Here is a 20739-nt window from a genome sequence, read left to right as displayed (position 1 = left end):
CGGTTGCAAAAAAGTTGGGTATCATCAGCATATAACTGATATTGAAAACCATAAGAACTTATTATTATTATTATTATTATTATTATTATTATTATTATATGGTATTTATACCCCGCTCTTCAGCCCTAAAGGCTATCAGAGTGGCTTACAATTATTTTTTTTTAATTGGATGGTTCCCTGCCCTCAGGCTTACAATCTAAAAGACACGATACAAAAGGAGAAGGGAATGGTGGTGGGAAAACAGGTGATGTCCAGTGGTTATTCTCTCCCTCTGAGGCCTGGACCAAGGCAGATGGACTGGAGGGAGGGCTCTTCTTCTTCAGGCTAGCCCTGATGGAGCTGGGCCTGCCTGTTCAATAAGAAAAAAACAAAACAAAACAGGCCTAAGATGAAGCCCTGTGGAACTCCAATGGACAGCGACACAGGAGTGGTGACTTGGCTTCCAGCAATCACAGCAAATGACCTATCAGAAAGGTAGGATCTGAACCAGTTAAGGACGGAACCAGAAAATCCAAGATCCTGGAGCAGATCCATCATAGGACCATGCTCAATAGTATCGAAGGCAGCGGAAAGATCAAGAAGAATCAATACTGTTTTGTTTTATTGTATGTACATTTGTATTTTTAACATGTATTATTGTATTCTCTATTTTTTGATTGTGCACCGTTTTGATCAACATGGAAAAGCAGTATATAATTATTATTATTATTATTATTATTATTCCAAGTAAAGACTTTTTGATTTGGCCAAGAAAAGATCATCAGTAATCTTGGCCAGAGCTATCTCAGTCTAGTGTAATGGACACAAGCCAGACTGAAAAGGATCCATTAGAGAGTTAGTGGAAAGAAATTCTAGACAATGAGAATAAATGGTATGTTCCAGAACCTTAGAAAAGAAAGGCAGAAGTGAGATTGGCTGATAATTAGAGAGGGAGAACAGGTCAAGTGAGGGCTCCTTGAGAATGGGAGAAACCCAAAGCGTGTTTGAAATCAGAAGGAAAGTGACCAGTAGAAGGAGAGAGATTAATAATAGAAAAATGAGAAGGGAGAATTGAAGGAACAACCGGGCTTAATAAACGAGAATGGGATCAAGAGAACAAATAGATGAGTTAGATGATTTCACCAGCTTAGCTAGTTCATCCAGTGAGACTGGGGTGGTGGGGGTGGTGGTGGTGGAAAATTTTACTAATGTGGGTGGCTAAGGTACTGGAACAAGAGACATGTCAGGGACTTCCAAAGAAGAGCAAATTAAATCAATCTTAGCAAAAAAAAAAAAAAAAGGCCTACAAATATTGGTGAAACTGAAGGTCAATTAAAAGAATGTAGTCCTCTGCCCCATCCCGGATTCGCCCCTTTTCACTTGCTGCCCCTCACTCATGGAACCTTCTTCCCCCACAAGCAAGAGCCATCACTTCTTTTACCAGCTTCAAAACGGAGTTGAAAACCATCCTGTTCAGAGAAGCCTTCCCAGGCATTGCATAATTGTCGCTTACTATCTGATCTTCTTTTGTTGCCTGTTTATCGATCCATTTCCTGTATTGCTATGTATTGTATATGTATTATCCTACTTGAGAGTATGTATTTTCCCTGGAAAATGATTAACCTTCCATTTTGAAGCCAAGCCCTCCCTCCAGTCCATCTGCCTTGGTCCAGGCCTCGGAGGTAGAGAGGAACTGCTGGACCTCTTACCCTTTCCAGCCACCACTCTCTTCTCCTTCTGTGTCATGTCTTTTTAGATTGTAAGCCTGAGGGCAGGGAACCGTCTAACTAAAAAGATTGCATGTACAGCGCTGTGTAAATTTACAGCGCTTCATAAATAAAGGTTAATAATAATAATAGTTCCTATTAATGCTGCCGCAGGGTAACCCATTTGTGAGTGCCACAGAAATCTCAAAGAAGAACTATGGGTTGCTCTTAAAGAAACAGGATTGATTGTCCTGATGCACAATCTGAACTCAGTACAAGAGGCTACTGTTAAGACAGAATACGGAGAAACTCAATGGTTTCCAACTGGCAAAAGGATCAGGCAAACAGGCATTTCATCTCCCTATCTTTTTAACGTATGCTGAACACACAATAAACATACATATATAAAGCAGAATTAGACTAAGCGGGAGGAGGTGAGAAAACTGGAGGAAGGACCACCAACAATCTAAACTATTGAGATATTCTGCTAGCAGAAATCAGAGAAGACTTCGAACAATTACTGACAAAAGTCAAGAAAGAAAGTGTAAAGGCAGATTTACAACCAAACACTAAGAAAACAAAAACAATGAAGACACTGAAATACTTCCAAGATTTTCCATACTTTGGCTCAGTCATCAATCAGAATGAAGACAGCAGTTAATTAGAAGAGTAGAACTTGGAAGGGCAGCTATGAAGGAACTAGACAAGATACTGAAGTTAGGATAGTCCATGACATCATATTTGTATCCTGCCCCGATTGTTCTCAGAAGGCGGGATACAAATAATAATAATAATAATAATAATAATAATAATTCCCATTTCTATGTGTGGATTTGAATCATAGAATCATAGAGTACCTCTTTACTTATTGTCCTGCATTTCCTCTACTGCATTCTCTGCTCCATTTTCCTCAGGTTGAGCACTCTTTTCCTTTTCTGAGATGACTGAAGCAAAGAAGGTGCTGAGTAGTTTGCCTTTTCTCTGTCCCGTTAGCATTTCACCATCTTCTCCACACAATGATCCTACCATTTCCTTCTTCTTCCTTTACCAGACATAACCAAAAAAGCCCTTTTTGTTGATCTTAACCTCTCCAGCAAGTCTCAGCTCATTCTGCACTTTAGCTTTTCTGACTTTACCCCTACATATGCCAGCTATTTGTTTGAATTCCTCTGATGATTTCCCCCTTTTCTCATTTCTTATACATGTTTCATTCAAAAGTTAGCTCAGCTGAAAGTTGTTTTTTTTAGTCATCCATCTTGGTTTCTTGAAACACTTCTTATTTTTCCTCCTCATTAGAACTTTTTGAAATTGTGTCTTCAGTATCTATCTTTTGAGAAACTCCCATCCATCCTGAACTCCCTTCTATTTTACTAATTCCGACCACACCAGTATTTCTCTGAGTTTACTGAAATTGTTTTTTCTAAAGTCTAGAAATAGTCTAGAGTCTAATAGTTTTTCTATAGTCATAGAATCATAGAATCATACAGTTGGAAGAGACCGCACAGGCCATCCAGTCCAACCCCCTGCCATGCAGGAAATCCAAATCAAAGCATTCCCGACAGATGGCCATCTAGCCTCTGCTTAAAGACCTCCAAGGAAGGAGACTCCACTACACTCCAAGGGAGTGTGTTCCACTGTCAAACAGCCCTCACTGTCTAAAGCCTAATAGTTTTTCTAAAGTCTCCAGGAGAATATAATCACTCCCACCTAAGGATCCCATCACTTGCATCCCATTAAACAGGCCATCCCTGTTAGGATCAGATCTAAAATAGTTGATCTCTTTGTTGCCTCTTTCGCCTTTTGGACATTGACATTGTCTTCCAGGCAAGTGATGAATTTGCTGGACCTTAAATTTTTGGCTGAGTTTGACTTTCAGCAAATATCAGGATAGTTGAAATCACTCACCACCATTACAACTCTCTTTCCAAATGTGCAATCATCTATAGCAGACTCCCACAATAACATCCATGCTGCTTCCCTTCCCTTTAATTTTTATTTAGATGCTCTCCACTTGGCTTCCAGGATTTAAGTCCTGGATCTCTTCATAAGTGTAAAACATCCCTGATATATAATACTGCTACTCCTCCTTTCCTGTTAGGCATGTTTCTCTTTAAAAGGTTATACCCCTCTATTACTACTAAAGCTGAATAGTGAAGAAAGCTGACATGAAGAACATCAATTCATTTGAAATGTGGTGCTGGAAAGAGTTGAATGGATACAGTGGACAATGAAACAGACAAATAAATGGACCCCAGAGCAAATCAAGCCTGAACTGACTCTAGAAGCCAAGATGCTTGGTAAAGTAGAAGGCAGTAGAAAAAGAGGAAGACTGCATTCCAGATGAATAGACTCAATGAAAGATGCCATAGCCCTCAGTGTGCAAAACTGGAAACTGGAGCAAGGCTGTTGATGTCAGGGTGACATGGAGGTCTCTTATGCATAGGGTTGCCATAGGTTGATGTTGACCTGACAGCAGGTAACAACATAGTTTAAGGACAAAGACTAGATAACTGTAGTCATAAGAAACAAAATAAATGCACTTCAGAAATGCTTATGAGGATGGTCATGTTTAAAATAACTGTCTCCACTAAGTTTCGCACTTTTTGAACATGACAGAAACCCTAACTTGGAGAAAAATCACAACAAACGTCCTATGTATGACTAATATTTCTAAAAGGGAACATTTAAAATTATCTAGAAATTCCATGCTTGTCCTTTAATCTCTTTGGTCATAAGAAAAGTGATCTGATTCATAGATGCCTCATCCATGCAATTCTCATAAAACATCATGCCTTATGGCAATGCTTAGTTATATTACAATATAGCCAGCAAAGTATAGGCTGCAGAGGGCCAGCTAGATAGGCTGTGCGTGACATAATTTCATTAAAGGAATGCATTCTTATATTTTCAAAGCCACATAAAAAGAGATAAATTGGACCACGTTGAGTAAAAGGAATATAAATGCAAACTGTTTTTTTTTTAAAAAAAGTAATCTAAAGAAAGATCTAATCTATCCACTGGAAACCAGTAAGAGAATGAATCAGGCCAATACCTGCACTGCTTATGCTCTCTCTGTATCCCTATATCAAGGAGTAACAGTATCGACTCCTAAGCATCTATGCCATAAATATTTAGAGGGTTGTGAAATTCTGCAGCACATGTATCATACTAATCTAAAGAAAAGTTGCTAGCATTTTAATAGGCATGAAAATCTTAATTTATTTTTAAAAATCCATTTTTATTATTAAAATGTTTGCTTCATAATAAATGTACGATTGAATACTGTATATTCTTTAAATGTCACATCTAAGTCAATGTGAGAAACAGTGATATATGCTAAATATAAATATGCATGTATATAATATCTATGTGAAAGATAGGGATACATACAAGCCCATTAACTATTACCATAAATATATCTTAAGTGTAGTACATGAGAAAATACAAATGTCAATGTAACCTGCACCAAAAATACATTCTTTAAATGAGCCATTCCTTAATAAAAATTTCCTAAAGCTAACCAAGCCTTGTATTAATGAAGATACACAAAATGCCCCATAATTTAATATTATCTCAGCAAGGAGCACCTAATTAAGTTCTACTCAGGAGACAGTTGATGTGTGTTGAAAAGAATAACATAAAGAGTCATATAACAATTTTCTTGTCAAACAATACTGTAGGAACCTTAGGAAACTCTTCAGGAAACCTTTTAGAAGTCCTTCTTCTTCTGGCTTTCATAGTCTTCTTTGGTTTCCTTTACACACTCCTATATGTTCCTAGGAAAAATCAACTTAATAATTCTCTCTCAACTTCTTTGTCACACTCTTTTTTTATTAAAGAGAGTACTCTAATATATAAATCTCAGACTGACCTCTGACCGCTCAGGAGAAATCGGATTGAAGAGTAAATCACTTTCATCTTTTATACTTGGGAGGAGAATGCAATAATTAGGGGGCATGGTGAGCTAAATGTTCTCTTCACCCTTAGGAAGAACACCCAGGTGTGCAAAGGAAGCTTTGAGATGAAAATAATTAGTGTTTCCTAATTGGAAATATTCAGGAAAAATGACCAAAATTTGAATTGCTTTTTGTTTGCTAAATAAGAAATAAAGTTATAGACATGAAACTTGGCAACACTCAGCACATACAATGCTTACATAAAGATATAACCCAAAATTTAGATATTTAAGCTGAATATATTAATATATCTTTGGCTCCTTTAGGGGGAAAACACATGCAAGAATAACAAAGTCCTACATAAGCCAACTTTTAAATATAGTAGAGGTTAATAATGAAATTCTACTACTGAGCTTTACATTATTAGATGAATAGGTGATGTGAAGTAGCAGCAAGATGTTTGGAAACACTGCCAGCTCTAAACTGTTTTCAGTAAAATAATGTAATTAACTTATCATCATCTCGCTCCCTAGAATCTTACAAACAGTTAAGCACAGGGTAAAATCCAATGTCACACAAACATTTCAGTACTTATACAATACAAAGTTCACAACTCACTGGAGGAGAAGGACAGGTTGCTTACCTGTAACAGTATTTCTTCGAGTGGTCATCTGCGAATACATACAAATGGGTTTCACTGCGCCTGCGCAGTGCTGTTCGGAAACTTCTGGAATCACTAGGCAAAGTTCACTTTGCAACATATAGAAACTTTTTGGCGGTAACTCCGCCCACCCGTTATAAGGCCCCTGCCTTCCCGCTCTTTCCCCAGTTCCGCAATTTTTCCGCCAAGCAGGCGATGGAAAGAGCCAATAAGAGCAGGACACTGAGGGGATGGATAGGTGGGATTTGTATGTATTCGCAGATGACCACTCGAAGAAATACCATTACAGGTAAGCAACCTGTCCTTCTTCTTCGTGGTCTCTGCGAATCATACAAATGGGTTTAGACTGACAAGCTTAGGTATGCGGCGGAGGGAGTGTCCTGAAACCAAAGCTATGGTAACCAAGGTATATTATTGACACAATAAAAACTTTGAACCATAAAAGAGTCAGTCTTTGTTTGTGCACAAACACCTCAACACAGCCATTAACATTGCAGAACCTGAGAAGGGAACGTAAGGTCATGCAAGACCAATCCCATGGCAATTTGTGCAAACCAACATGCAACAGGAATGTAAAAACAGTGGCATAATTTACATAACCTTGTAAACAAACATCATCAGTGGTGCAACCAATGCAACCCTGAGACCAACACAGCCCTCCCGAAAGCTGCGTCTAGGATGGCCCTGGTGTCCAGCCTGTAATGCCTTATGAAAGTCAGAGGCTGGGACCAGACAACAGTCTTGCAGACATCCTCTAAGGCAATCCCCGACAGGGATGCTGAGGATTGTGACACTGCCCTTGTGGAGTGGAACCGAGCCCTGTCAGGGAGTGGTTACCCAACAGTTCATAGCAGAGGTGGATGGTACCAGCCACCCATTGGAAAAAACTCTGCGCGGACACAGGCAACCTCTTCATTGGTTCCGAGTAGCACAGAGAGGGTCTCTCGGACCGACTGGAGGCAGCGGTTATGTCCAAGTGAAAAAACCCACGCCTTCCTGGCATCAAGAGAGTGCAGGCTTCACTCTGCGTCCAAAGTCGGGCTGGACGCCGGAGTAGGCAACACAATGTCCTGGCCCATGTGGGAAGCAGGCAGTACTTTGGGCAAGAAAGTAATGTCTGACCGGAGGACTACCTAATCCTTGTAAACCTAAGGAAGGGCTGGTCCCTCCGCAAGGCACAGAGGTCGCCCGCACAGCGGGCGGAGGTGATGACCCCAAGGAAGGCAGTCTTCAAAGTCAACAATCTCAAGTCCATCGTGGCCATTGGTTCAAAAGGCTTGAATTGAAGAGCGGACAGCACCGCCTCCAGGCTTCAAGCTGGTAGCAGTACCGACCCAAGGGGGTGCAGGTTGGCACATCTCCTAAGAGGGTGCAGGTTGGCACATCTCCTAAGGAACCTCTACAAGGAAGAGGCTAAGCCTCCTCCACTTAATGGCATAGGACCGCTGGGTGTATGGTTTCTGCATAGGCAGGGTCACAGTCCTCACCGCATCAGGCAGTGAGGCTAGGGCTGGATTCTCCAGACCACCAGCGGCAGGCTCTCGATGTCCGGGTGGAGGATCTGGCCGTCCTGGATCGACAGCAGGTCCAGACGGAAGTCGAGGCGGAGGGAGCATCTCTAGGAGGTGGAGAAGAGACGCAAACCAGGGCTGCCACGGTTACCACGGAGCGATCAGGATCACATCCGATTGGTCCGTTGTCATCTTGGACACCACCCTGATGATGAGAGGGAAGGGAGGAAAGGCGTAGAGCAGCTCTCCCATCCAAAGGAAGGCGAATGCGTCTCCGAGGGATCCATCCATTCGCCTCACGGAGCAGAACTAGGGACAGTGGCTGTTCCATTCGGTCACGAAGAGATCGACTTGGGGGGTCCCCCACCGGTCGAACAGGTCGCTGACCATCGCCGGATGGAGCCTCTACTCGTGGCACCGGAGGAGATCTGCTTAGGCAATCCGCCCGGTCGTTGTCCTCTCCTGGCAGGTGAATTGCGTAGAGGAGCATCTGTCTCTGGATGAACCAGCTCCAGACGCGCAGAATGAACTCGAGCAGGGTCCTGGATCTGGAGTCTCCCTGCTTGTTGATGTAATACATCACAGTGGTGCTGTCTGTTCTCAGGAGGACCACCTTGTCCGCGACAGCGGATTTGAATGACCTCAACGCCTTGTCGGCTTCCAGCATCTCCAACGTGTTGATGTGGAAACGTTTGTCCCGGGCGGACCACTTGTCCTTGACAACGAGGTCGAGCAGGTGGGCGCCCCAGCCTTCCAGGGGAACATCTGTTGTCAAAGTCAGTTGAGGCTGGGGTTGCTGGAAGGGCATTTTGATGGAGACGTTGAAGCAAGCCAACAACCATCTCAGAGAAGCGGCCATTGGCCTCAGTACCGTGAGATACCTGGTCGGGGAGTCCTTCATCAGTCTGAAGACTGAGGGGACCGAGAGGAAACAGGCCTGAAGGGGTCGGAGGTGAAGCCTTGCCCACGGCGTCACAAACGTTGTCAACGCCATGTGGCCTAGGGCTACCTGGACGTCTCACCTTTCTGTGGGAGATGCAAGGCTTAGTGAAGCTGCCAATGCCTGAAAGGGTCCGGAGGGGGAAAGGCGGAGCATCCTTCGGAGTCGGGGATGGCCCCGATGAACTTAGCCTGCCTGGCTGGTGTGTAGTGGCTTTTCCTCGCAGGCAATCAGGCCGAGGGGCGCCCAGGGTGCAAGGCGAATGAGACTGTCTCCTGGTAATCCCACTGTGAGTCGGCGGCAACAACAGTCGCCGAGATATGAAAGACTCTGTAACCCCTCTGATGGAGATATACCACCACTGGAGCCATGCACTTTGTGAGGGCCCTCGGGGCCATGGCTAGGCCGAAGGGAAGTACGTTGCAGTGGTACGCGGTGAAGCCGACGGCGAAGGCGAGGGATCTCCGGTGGGACTCTCGACTTCCGATGTGGAAGTGGGCTTCCCCCAGGTCGAACATCGTGAACCACCGGCCCTGGTGGAGTAGAGGCAGAATAGAGGCCAAGGTTACCATCCGGAACTGGCGGTAGTGGGAAAGCCTCAAGATGTCCGAGAACCAGAGGGGAGGGAGACGAAGCGCGGAGGAACCCCTCGGGTTCTCTTCTTCCCCCAGTCGGTATCCTGATGGCGGGACTTCCGATACTGGGGGTGTGTGTGTGCGTTGCGACGGCCAGAGGAGGAGGAAGACTGAGAGGGGTAACGCCACCTCTGGGAGTCCTGCTGCTGAGACTGTCGGTCTTGCTGGAAAGACCGATGCGACCGACCTTGGGGCTGCCACGGTCGCTGTCTCTTCCGGCCGGGCGAGATGGAGGCCGATGACATCCCGTGGTTCTTGGCCACTGCCTTCATCCTGAAATTACGGTTCAGGTGCTCGTCGGTCTCAGTGCGACAGAGACCAGAGCCGTGAAGTGGCATGTCCTCAATAGCTGTCCTGACGTTGGTGCATGTTGGCACAGAGCCATCGATGCCGCCATGGCCCGTCCCGTGCAGTCAGCCACATTTGTGGAGGCAGTGATGAGCTAGCTCCCGATGGAGTGGGCCTCATCTATGATCCCCACCAGGCGCCTCTAGACATCATTCGGGACGTCAGGGATGAATGGCAAAACCCCCCTCCATCGAGGTCTGGATGTAAGCCCCCATGTAGGCGTTGCCGGAGGCGTCGTCTGTTTGGGGATGAAGGTCTGCTGTGTCCCTTCGACTATTGCCAAATTTTGTTTGGGGTGGCCGGTCAACCAGAAACCGCTGGATGGAGAGATCTGGTACAGGGATTCAATCCTGCGGGACGATCTCACCAAGGAGGCCGGCACCTCTCAGGGTCGCCTGACGAAGGTCTCCAGGGACGGCAGCAGCGGGATGGATGGCGGGGACGGTACACGGCCGTGCACCCTGTGTTCAACTGGGTCGTGAGCTTTCTCCTCGGGGAAGGAAAGCCCAATGTCCAGGGACCTTGGCATCTTGATGATGTGCTCGTTGAAAGAGCGGCCATCATCGGTGGGAGAAGAAGGCTCAGGGTGGTGCAACCTCTGAGGAGAAGCCTGGATGGAGGCCTCATCGTCTGATGGGTCCTCCGAAGACGACAAGATTTCTGGCTCAGAGACGGTGACTGATGCCAGTGGGAGATCCGGCACCCGGATTCGCGTGGGGGACGTTGTCCGGGAAAGCAGCCAAAGGGCTGATAAGGCAGCTAGTTCCCAAACAAACAACCCCCCTCCCAGCACAGCAAAGTCAGTGTAAGCTACACAGTCCTGGAGATTCACAGTAGTTCTACCAAAAGGGATTACCAAGAGAATTGTCAGACGGTCCGAGGTTCAGGGCAACAGATAGGCAGGTCGATACAGCAGTCCAAGGTCAAGGTTTCCGGGTAGTCAAGACAAGAAGCCAAAGGAGCCAGAGACAGAGTCTTTCCTCTAAAAGAGTCAGATATCCACTGGCAAAGAACCACACATGCTCTAGATGCTTAAGAAGGCAAGGAGCCGGCCTTCAGCTGTGTCTGATTACGAAGACGCTTCTGATAAAGCCTCCGAGATCTTCGAAGGCCCTCTCTTTCTGCTCGACGCTCATTGAAGGTAGGCACACTGCCCAGATCCTCCTCCGTGTCCACAGTCTCGGCACCAGGCAAACTTGACTGCTGAATCTCTGGAGGGGCCATAGACTCTGCTCCAGCAGAACTAGGGCCAGCCTCTGGCTCCTCCATTACAGGTTCAAGCCCCAGGGGCTCTGGCTCCTCCATTACAGGTTCAGGTCCCAGGGGCTCTAGCTCATCCTCTGAGTCCTCCAAGCCATCCTCCAGGCTGGGCATGACAGACGTGTTGTAAGCTGAAAGCTGCCGAGTCCAGAGCGGGCCACTACGGCTCGGATGTTGAAGCCCTTGCATGCGACACCGGGGGCTTCCATCTCTCAGGGGCCATAAGACGGAGATTCAGCCTCGTGAATCTTCTGAAGGATCCTCATCAGATGGTTCATCCTCGCCTGAGTGAACAGTCAGAGGGAAGGACACCCTCCATGGAGGTCTGGCCGTCTCCGCATTGACGCGGACAAATTCCACAGTCGAAGGCAGCGGGGAGTCGATTGTGGAAACCGCATACGATGCCGACGACTCCTTCGGGCGAGAAGAAACCGGAGCCGGAGTCCTTTTGGCTGGAGAGCGCATCTTGTGCGAAGCGTGCTCCTCGCCCTTGGAGGACGCCACTGACTCACCTGGTACCGGGTGGATTCGGGCCTCTTGGGCATGGAGTCGTCCAAAGCCCCCTCAGAGTGCCTCTTCTTAGAGGATCCCGGCATCTCGCCCCACTCCTCGGGGAGGGGGGAAGGGATTGCCCGGCAGGTCTGACAGGACAATGATCCCTGAAGGCTGAGGCTTGGTCGCCTTGCCCTCGTCCTCCGGTGCGGCGTTCATTGATGGCACCCAGGGTGCCCCCGTCTTGGGCGGCTTGGAGGCGTGTCAGGACGCCTTCGATGATGCCTTCGACGACGCCTTGGAGGATGGGACCGGCACGGCCAGGGCCTCCGCATCCGCTCGTTCCTTCGAGCACGAACCCTCCGAGGATGCCTTCGTCCCGGACTTGGCCTTGGACTCGGAACCCTCAGTCCCCGACGTTATGTGGGGGCGCTTGGAGGGTCTGTTGGTGGCGCTGGGTCTGAATGAACCATGGGCCACATCTGCTCGATCCTTCGAGCGCGAGCCCTCCAAGGACGCCTTTGTCCCGGACTCCATCCTGGGCTCGGAACCCTCAGTCCCTGACGTATGTGGGGCGCTTGGAGGGTTTGTTGGTGGCACTGGGTTTGAATGAACCACGGGCCACATCCGCTCGATCCTTCGAGCGCGAGCCCCCCGGGGATGCCTTCCTCCCGGACTCCGTCCTGGGCTCGGAACCCTCAGTCCCCGACATTATGTGGGGGCGCTTGGAGGGTTTGTTGGTGGCACTGGGTTTGAATGAACCACGGGCCACATCCGCTCGATCCTTCAAGCGCGAGCCCTCCGGGGACGCCTTTGTCCCGGACTCCATCCTGGGCTCGGAACCCTCAGTCCCTGACGTATGTGGGGCGCTTGGAGGGTTTGTTGGTGGCACTGGGTTTGAATGAACCACGGGCCACATCCGCTCGATCCTTCGAGCGCGAGCCCTCCGGGGATGCCTTCCTCCCGGACTCCGTCCTGGGCTCGGAACCATCAGTCCCCGACGTTATGTGGGGGCGCTTGGAGGGTCTGTTGGTGGCGCTGGGTTTGAATGAACCATGGGCCACATCTGCTCGATCCTTCGAGCGCGAGCCCTCCGAGGACGCCTTTGTCCCGGATTCCATCCTGGGCTCGGAACCCTCAGTCCCTGACGTATGTGGGGTGCTTGGAGGGTTTGTTGGTGGTACTGGGTTTGAATGAACCACGGGCCACATCCGCTCGATCCTTCGAGCGCGAGCCCTCCGGGGATGCCTTCCTCCCGGACTCTGTCCTGGGCTCGGAACCCTCAGTCCCCGACGTTATGTGGGGGCGCTTGGAGGGTTTGTTGGTGGCACTGGGTTTGAATGAACCACGGGCCACATCCGCTCGATCCTTCGAGCGCGAGCCCTCCGGGGATGCCTTCCTCCCGGACTCCGTCCTGGGCTCGAAACCTTCAGTCTCTGACGTTTTGTGGGGGCGCTCGGAGGGTTTGTTGGTGGCACTGGGTCTGAATGAACCACTGGCCACATCGGCGGTGGTGGACGATTCAGCCACTGGTGGGCAGACACCACGCTGGACACGCTGGCCCGGGAAGAAGAAGCAGGCGGCGTAGCCGAGGGAGCCGACGATGAAGAGAGGGGCCCCCCTCATGGGTCTTGCCCTGGTCGATGGCCGAAGTCAGCCAGGACTCACAATTCTTCCGAGCTTGAGAAGAGAGGGGCTTGCAGAGTGGACAAATCTTCGGATCGTGGTCCTTTCCCGGATGGGCACCTTGTCCCCGCAACGTCACACTTTGAAAGGTGCTGGAGACCTTCTTCCGAAGAAACAAAAGCGGAGGGAAAGTCCAAAATCGAGGTCAACAAGCTGAGAGTCCGAAGTTATCAGGGGCGGGAGACAACGAATGGTCAAAAACACAGTGATTCCAATCAAGCTAAAGAGCGAGCGAAGTTCCCTGAAGCAGCTAGCGCGGCGGAAAAAAGGAACTGGGGAAAGAGCGGGAAGGCAGGGGCCTTATAACGGGTGGGCGGAGTTACCGCCAAAAAGTTTCTATATGTTGCAAAGTGAACTTTGCCTAGTGATTCCAGAAGTTTCCGAACAGCACTGCGCAGGCGCAGTGAAACCTATTTGTATGATTCGCAGAGACCACGAAGAAGAATTTAATAGCAGGCAGCACGGTGCAGGAGTTATCCTTCTCTCAATTTCTAACGGAAGCAATTCCATCAGCAATAGAGGTTAACTGGGATACCATCCTTAATTCTTCTGCATTTTTAAAAAAAGTACATTTCTTCTCTATTTTACTATGATACTATACTCACACTGCCATTCACAGTTTATTTCATTCTTTTGCTAAAATTTCCTCCACATATTTGTAAGTAGTTATTTTAGTTTCCTAAAATAGTCGAATTTTAGTTTGGCTAAGTCTCAATGAAAATGCAGTCTTCTCTTTCTTTCTTTGATAACGAATTCAACAAACTCAGTACTCTGTCACTTTATGTTCTTCTTAGGAAAAGCAATCTCAACATTCCCCCCCCCCCAAGATAAAATTCTGTAAACTGCTAATTGAATAAAAAATAACTAAAGAAATCTGCAATGTAGTTTGCAATTATTACTATTTTCAAATCATAATTTCTTATTAACATTTTCCTGATCTATTACAATTGCTTGTTTAACTAACATCTTGAAACAGAATGAATAATCTTGCAACAAATTTGTTTGGTAATATAAAAAAGAAGCTACACAAATGAAGAAACTGTCTCAATGGAGGGGCAAAACACTGGCTTCTCGGTGGCTTGGAGCATGGCGTTCAGACACCACATGCCCCAAGCCACCTGGCTGCCCAGATGTCGGCTGGCCTCCAGGTGCTCCGGTGGCATGGCATTTACATGCCACAGGAATGCTGTAAAGCTGCAGCGGGGCAGGAAAATCTGGCTTTTGCGGGAACAAAAAGGCGCTGCAATTTGCTGCTTCTTTTTGGGCTCGCAAAAAGGCAGTTTGGGGCTGTGGTTTGACGTTGCTGTGGCCCCAATCTGGCTTTCTCAGGGGCAGCTTCAAGCTGCCCCTTTGGGGCAGTTTGTTTTACCCCTTACTTGGTTCTTTTGAAATTGTATGGATTTTTCAACACATTTGCTGTAATAGGCAAATATAGTAGAAATGACAACAGTGTCAATTAGAGGTGCACTGGTTCAATTCTATGTTGGAATCCAAGGGGAGAGAAGACCTCAGTGGTTCACAGAAGATAATTAATCGCACAACAGTTTATGAGTATTATCACTTTTCCACAGGGACAACCCTGATTTAATTCTTTCAAAGGAAATACGGCTTTCATACCATCAAAAATAAGGTTATTTTGAAAAGATGTGGAAGACAGTTTTGATTTTCCTTTAAAAGAACTGAATCATAGTTGTCCCAAAGGAAGCTATAATACTTGCAGCTTGTTGAACAATGAATTATCTTCTGAACACCTTAAGCAATTTCAGCCCCTTTTATTCCTGCAAGTAAGTGGTGCTTTCTGTTCTATGCCATCAATCAATTCTATATGAACTGATTAAGAGTTGCACTTTGTTTAGATGAGCAATCAATATTGAACTTACGTAATTAACCTTAAGATTGTGAATATGCTAAAAGAAGCTGGTGAATCAAGTCATACACAATTTCCCAGTTCAGAAATATATAGCTTGTCATTTTAATTTCCAATTTTTATTTTTAGATGAATTCTCTCTCTCTCTCTCTTACACAGACACACACAAATGAAATTTGCAGATTTTTTGGTTGAGCAGCAGAGAAGAGAGAAATAATTTATGCTAGTCTGATACTTGCAGTATTACTTATGAAAATGTACATCATACTACTACTCATGCTACAATGTTTAAGCAGCAGTGGGAAAATATGAATGTGCACACATACAAACAAACACAAATATTAGCAATTTAGAGCGCCAAAAAAGGAAAGAATTAAGTATTCTTATTTGTTTGAAAAAAGAATAAAACTATGCAGATACAGACAATTTACAACTGAATCAAGCAACTACTGCAGTTCATTGCATTATGAATCCTATTATTATATGAAATTCATTTCAACGTTGTGGATAAAATTCAGTTGCTAGTATCAACTCGATTAAATCCATTGAAACAATGGCTGAGTGATAAAAAGTCATGTAAGTTCTGTTGATTCAATGGATCTACTCAAGTTAGAAGCAGCAACAGCATTTAGACCTATGTTGTTTTTATTAAAATATGTGCCTTCTTATATTTTGGGAAGCAGAAGCCCTAACCAGCACTGTGTGCAAAATTCCAACAAATATTTATTTTCCTTACACAGTGGGATCAAATTTAAAATATTCATAAAAATCCCAACTGTAGAGGATTGTTCCTCCATGCCGTTCCTGGAATAAGGAGACAGGTGAGCAGCAGTGCCTCTATTACTCTTCCTGCCACGTCTCCCAGGAATCTCTTGTCCCAGTGCATCTATTTGACATCTATATCAGGAACTGCAGTCTTTATATCTGATCTCTGTGTTACTGACTGCAGCATTATGCTATGGAGATGGCATATGGTGAGTCCTTTGGAAACAATCTTTAACTTCTAACTCTATGCTTTGCATACACTTAAACACACAATCGTAGCCTAACCTGGGAAAGAGAAACACACACACATATGATATATCAAACATTGTCATTTGGAGTTAGAACTACTATATTCCTGCATTTACATCCTTACTAGGATTGCAGCCATGGGCAAAGGCAACTAAGACAATTAAAAAATAAAATGTCACTAACCCCCAACATGAACTACTCCTCTGTGTTTCTTTGAGCTCTTGCTTGACTTAACACCATGCAATGCATTTTCTTTAAACTGGAGCTCACACAGTGTTTCAAGAAGAATAGTCATTTCTTCAGTGATGGTATCCAAATAAGTCTCATTAATAAATTTCACTGTTGAAGGTGGATCAATAATTCCATTTAGTATATACAGATCTTCTTTTATCATTGCACAGAGAACAGGAATTGAATTTTCATAACCGTGAACCATCTTTTCAAAGTTTGTTTCACCGCTGCTTTCTAGAACACATTTCTGCAAAAGATCACTAACCAATTTATTTTGCATTTTCTGATACTTGGCCAATACTTCTGACTCAGGATAAAGAAATGAAAGCTGTTGGAGACACTGGATTTTAAACTGCAGCTGTTGTTGTAAAGTACCACTGTTTTTTTCCTGAATTTGGAGTTGGTTTACTAAGAAACGTCGAAGATGTAATCTCACATCATTCCAAATACACTGAACATCCACTGTTGAATCATCTTCAACACCATGAAGTGAAGTATTGGATGTAAATTCAAAAGATGCTCCACTTGGGATACAGGGAAATAAGACACCACATTGGCTGGAGAGATCAAGGAGAAAGTGAAGAATAATTTCTTCTTGATTTTGTTCATTCTTTAGCAAGTTTTGCTGAAAAAAATGAATATATTAATTAGTGAAGATGATATATTAATATCTTTATTTAAAGTAAACAACACATCTCCTTAAAATACTATGTTTAACTACTCTCTACAAAACAGTATTCTTTTATATTTCCTCTATAATAGACTTCTCTATATTCGTTACTTCTCTTCAGATGAACCAAGCGTAACTTGCTGAATCACAACAGAATGCAAAAGTATGTGCTGCAATCCTATATTTCTAAACAGACTTGTATAAACTGTACTATGAGGCTGGAACCCTATACACATTTCTCCAGGAATAAGTCCTAATGAATGCAACAGGGCTTACATCTGAGTAAACATGCATAAGATTACATTGGCAGTTTCAGTACTTCCTGGTTCTCTTTAAGGATTGGTTGCAACACTAGAGTTTATCAAACGGGAGGAATTTCTCTTAAATTCGAATGAAAAGGAAGTGGGGCCAAAACGCATTTACTTAAAGTCGCTAGTTTCACGCAATTAAGTTAATACACATTGCATTCAAACTGGCTCCCCATTGCCCGAAAATAGCATACCATTGCCCGAATTTGTGTGTCTATCACGCAATAATGTGAAACCCCATGATTGGGTTCAGACTGACTTCCCATTGCCCGAATTTGTGTGTAGTGGGTTATCACACAATAACGTTAAATCCCATGATTGCATTCAGATTGCCATCGGATTATACTTCCAATTCCCCTTGTCTGATAAACTCCCATGCTAGAGCAAAAGAATATGCAAAGAAGTTTAAAGAACAATACAGCACAACAGGTAGAATATTTTGATGGATCAATTATTACTGTATTTACACACAACTGTACACTTATCTAAAAAATTAAATTATTCAAGACCTCAGCCTCTAGCTAACATTCTGTAATTCCATATGCATACAGTAGTATAACAAGAAATTGCAAAAAGCAAAAATGCAGACATATTCAAAATTGTATAAGCTGCCAAATATTCAGGTAGCTGATAGAAATATGATATCAATCAAACATATATTATTGTCATGCTAAATGTAAGTCACTGTCTCCTAGCAATGACAAGTCTGAAGGATAGAATCTTTAGGGCAAAACAGATGGGCAGGAAAAAGTGGCTTGAAGCTGCCTTTTCTGAAGCGACATTGAAAGCCCACCAACTGCACCACCAGCTCCCAAGGCAGCTGGAGTGCTCATGTCATGACCACATGATATGGCTTCAAGCCAGGAAGAAGCGGAAAAAAGCTGCCTCTTTTTGAAATGGCTTTCCTCTGCATAAGGTGCCTAGAGGGCACTTTCCTGCTGGCTTCAAGGCATGTGCCATCTAAACGCCACACCTTAAAGTCAGCCTGAAAACACCTCTTTTTGCCTGTCTGTTTAGCCCCATAGAATCATAGGCACGTTACAGACTGCCTAAAAGTGACGGTCTGCCGGAGGCACTGGTTGCTGCGTCCGGGAACCGCAGTGGCCGAACCGCGCGATTCCTGGGCGCAGCCGAAAAGAAGCACCAAAATGGCACTTCTTTTTGCGCCCTGGAAGTGGTGCCGCAAGGTGCTAGTTGCGCACTTGCGGCGTCACTTCCGCCGCGTGACGTCCAGTCCGTGACGTCAACATGGCGGCCCCCATGTGGAACGGGCGCCACCATTTTGTGCGCGCTCTGCGCGTACTAAGATTACGAGCATCAGGAAGTGACACCCCTTCCTAACCCTAGTAGATGCGGAAAGCATACTTTATGCCCGTTTGGAACGGGCCATAGAGTTGCAAGAGACCACAAGGGCCAACCAGTCCAACCCCCTGCCATGCAGGAACTCTCAATCAAAGCATCCCTGGCAGATGGCCATCCAGCCTCTGCTTAAAGACCTCCAAAGAAGGAGATTCCACCACACTCCGAGGGAGTGTGTTCCACTGTAGAACATGGAATCTCTTTTTCTTCAACTCGCATCCATTGCTCCGGGTCCTGTTCTCTGGAGCAGCAGAAAACAAGCTTGCTCCCTCCTCAATATGACATCCCTTCAAATATTTAAACAGGGCTATCATATCACCTCTTAACCTTCTTTCCTCCAGTATAAACATCCCCAGCTCCCTAAGTCGTTCCTCATAGGACATGGTTTCCAGACCCTTCACCATTTTAGTTGCCATCCTTTGGACATGCTCCAGTTTCTCAATATCCTTTTTGAATTGTGGTGCCTGGAAGTGGACACAATATTCCAGTGGGGTCTGACCAAGGCAGAATAGAGTGGCACTATTACTTCCCTTGATCTTGACACTATACATTTATTGATGCAACCTAAAATTGCATTGGCCTTTTAGCTGCCACATCGTACTGTTGAATCATGTTCAACTTGTGGTCTACTTGGACTCCTAGATTCCTTTCGCATGTAGTCTCATTCAGTCAGGTGTCCCCCATCCTATATCTGTGCATTTCATTTTTCTGCCCTAAGTGCAGTACCTTACATTTCTCTCTGTTGACATTCATTTTGTTAGCTTTGGCACAGCTTTCTAGTCTATTCAGGTCAATTTGAATTTTGATCCTGTCCTCTGAGGTGTTAGCTACTCCTCCCAATTTTCAAATTTGATACGTATGCCCCCAATTCTGTCATCCAAGTCATTGATAAAGATGTTGTGCTGGGCCCAGGACAGAACCCTGTGGGACCCCACTGGTCACTTCTCTCCAGGATGAAAAGGAGCCATTGTTGAGCACCCTTTGGGTTCGGCCAGTCAACCAATTACAAATCCATGCAACAGTTACGTTGTCTAGCCCACATTCCACAAGCTTGTTTGCAAGAATGTCATGGGGAACCTTGTGAAAGGTCTTACTGAAATAAGATACAGTGCACCCGCATCATACGCGGATGCACTATATGCGGCTTTTAGCATATGGTGAAAGCCGCACGGGAGTGCACAGGCAGCGTGTCCCATTTAGATTAATGGGGTGCGCCATGGCGCATGTGCACCACCGCATCACCCCCACATACACAAGCCCCATTACTTTCAATGAGGCTCGAGCATACAAGCTTTTTTTTTACACGGGGGGGGGGGGGGGGTCTGGAACAGATCCCCTGTGTAAAAAAAGGGCGCACTGTATCCACAGCATTCCTTTAATCTACCAAGCTGGTAATTTTATTTAAAAAAAAGAGATAAGATTTGTCTGGCATGACTTGTTTCTCTGAAACCCATGTTGACTTTATGTGATTATAGAATTGCCTTCTGTTTCATTTTATGCTAGAAAGGTAACTCCCTTGAAGTTGGGGGAGGAGGAAATTCAATTTTAAAAACATTGCACTTAAATTATAAGCTATCAGGCAACTAAAGAAAATGCTTTCACATTTGGTCCAGCTGGAGTCCAGCTATTAATCTGTTCTCATTCACATGTGCATAATTCTGACTAAAATCAATCAGAAATGTATTCCAGCTTACAAGAAGAGTTGTGAGGCCAAAACATTATTTTTTAAAAAACCCAAGAAGGAGTGATTTGCACGATACATTTTTCCTCCAGAGGGAGTCAGACTTATGGCAGTGCATGCAAACATAACAATTCTGGAAATCAACCTAGCTGATAGTGATTTCCATGATTATAGTAACTGAATAACAACAAAAGTAATGGAGTGCTGGAGGAACACATGTAGAAAATCAGCCTCCTGCTATTAAACAACTGTATTATACTTTATGTATTTTAATATGCATCCAATCACATAAACATTAGATCTTAAAAGTAGTTTTTCTCCAGATTTCTCAAGGGACTTCTCTCACTCTCAAATGGAATATTACATTATATTCTGTATAGACTGGATTCAGTAATGCTTAGAGTCGATCCTTTCAAATCAATGGGATTTAATTAATCAATGTCCATCCATCAGCAGGAGGGCTGGGGATCCCTATGGCAATTTTTTTTGAAGGGT

The 20739-nt window shown here is 45.2% G+C and overlaps 1 protein-coding gene across 14 annotated transcripts in view; it reads right to left on the bottom strand.

Moving 5' to 3' along the window:
- KIAA0825 (KIAA0825 ortholog) overlaps positions 1 to 20739 on the bottom strand; it is a 258455-nt gene that overhangs the window by 202158 nt on the left and 35558 nt on the right. For 12 of the 14 annotated variants that reach the window (XR_016277504.1, XM_089493054.1, XM_089493079.1 and 9 more), the window contains exon 4: positions 16179 to 16851. Coding sequence is in view for 12 of the 14 variants with exons in the window: in XM_089493054.1 (XP_089349180.1) it covers positions 16179 to 16851 (673 nt within the window). In the remaining 2 variants the exon portion in view is untranslated. Of the gene's footprint in view, positions 1 to 2542; positions 3134 to 15458; positions 16852 to 20739 lie in introns of those variants that run through there. The other 2 variants (XM_089493111.1, XM_089493162.1) reach the window with 2 other exon arrangements.

The sequence above is a fragment of the Sceloporus occidentalis genome, unplaced genomic scaffold (genome assembly GCF_023333645.1).
Source record: "Sceloporus occidentalis isolate IW3139 unplaced genomic scaffold, rSceOcc1.0.p SCAF_1, whole genome shotgun sequence".
NCBI classification, from domain to species: Eukaryota; Metazoa; Chordata; class Lepidosauria; order Squamata; family Phrynosomatidae; genus Sceloporus; species Sceloporus occidentalis.
The sequence above is the reverse complement of the archived record's forward strand: the minus strand, read 5'-3'. Positions and strand labels throughout refer to the sequence as shown.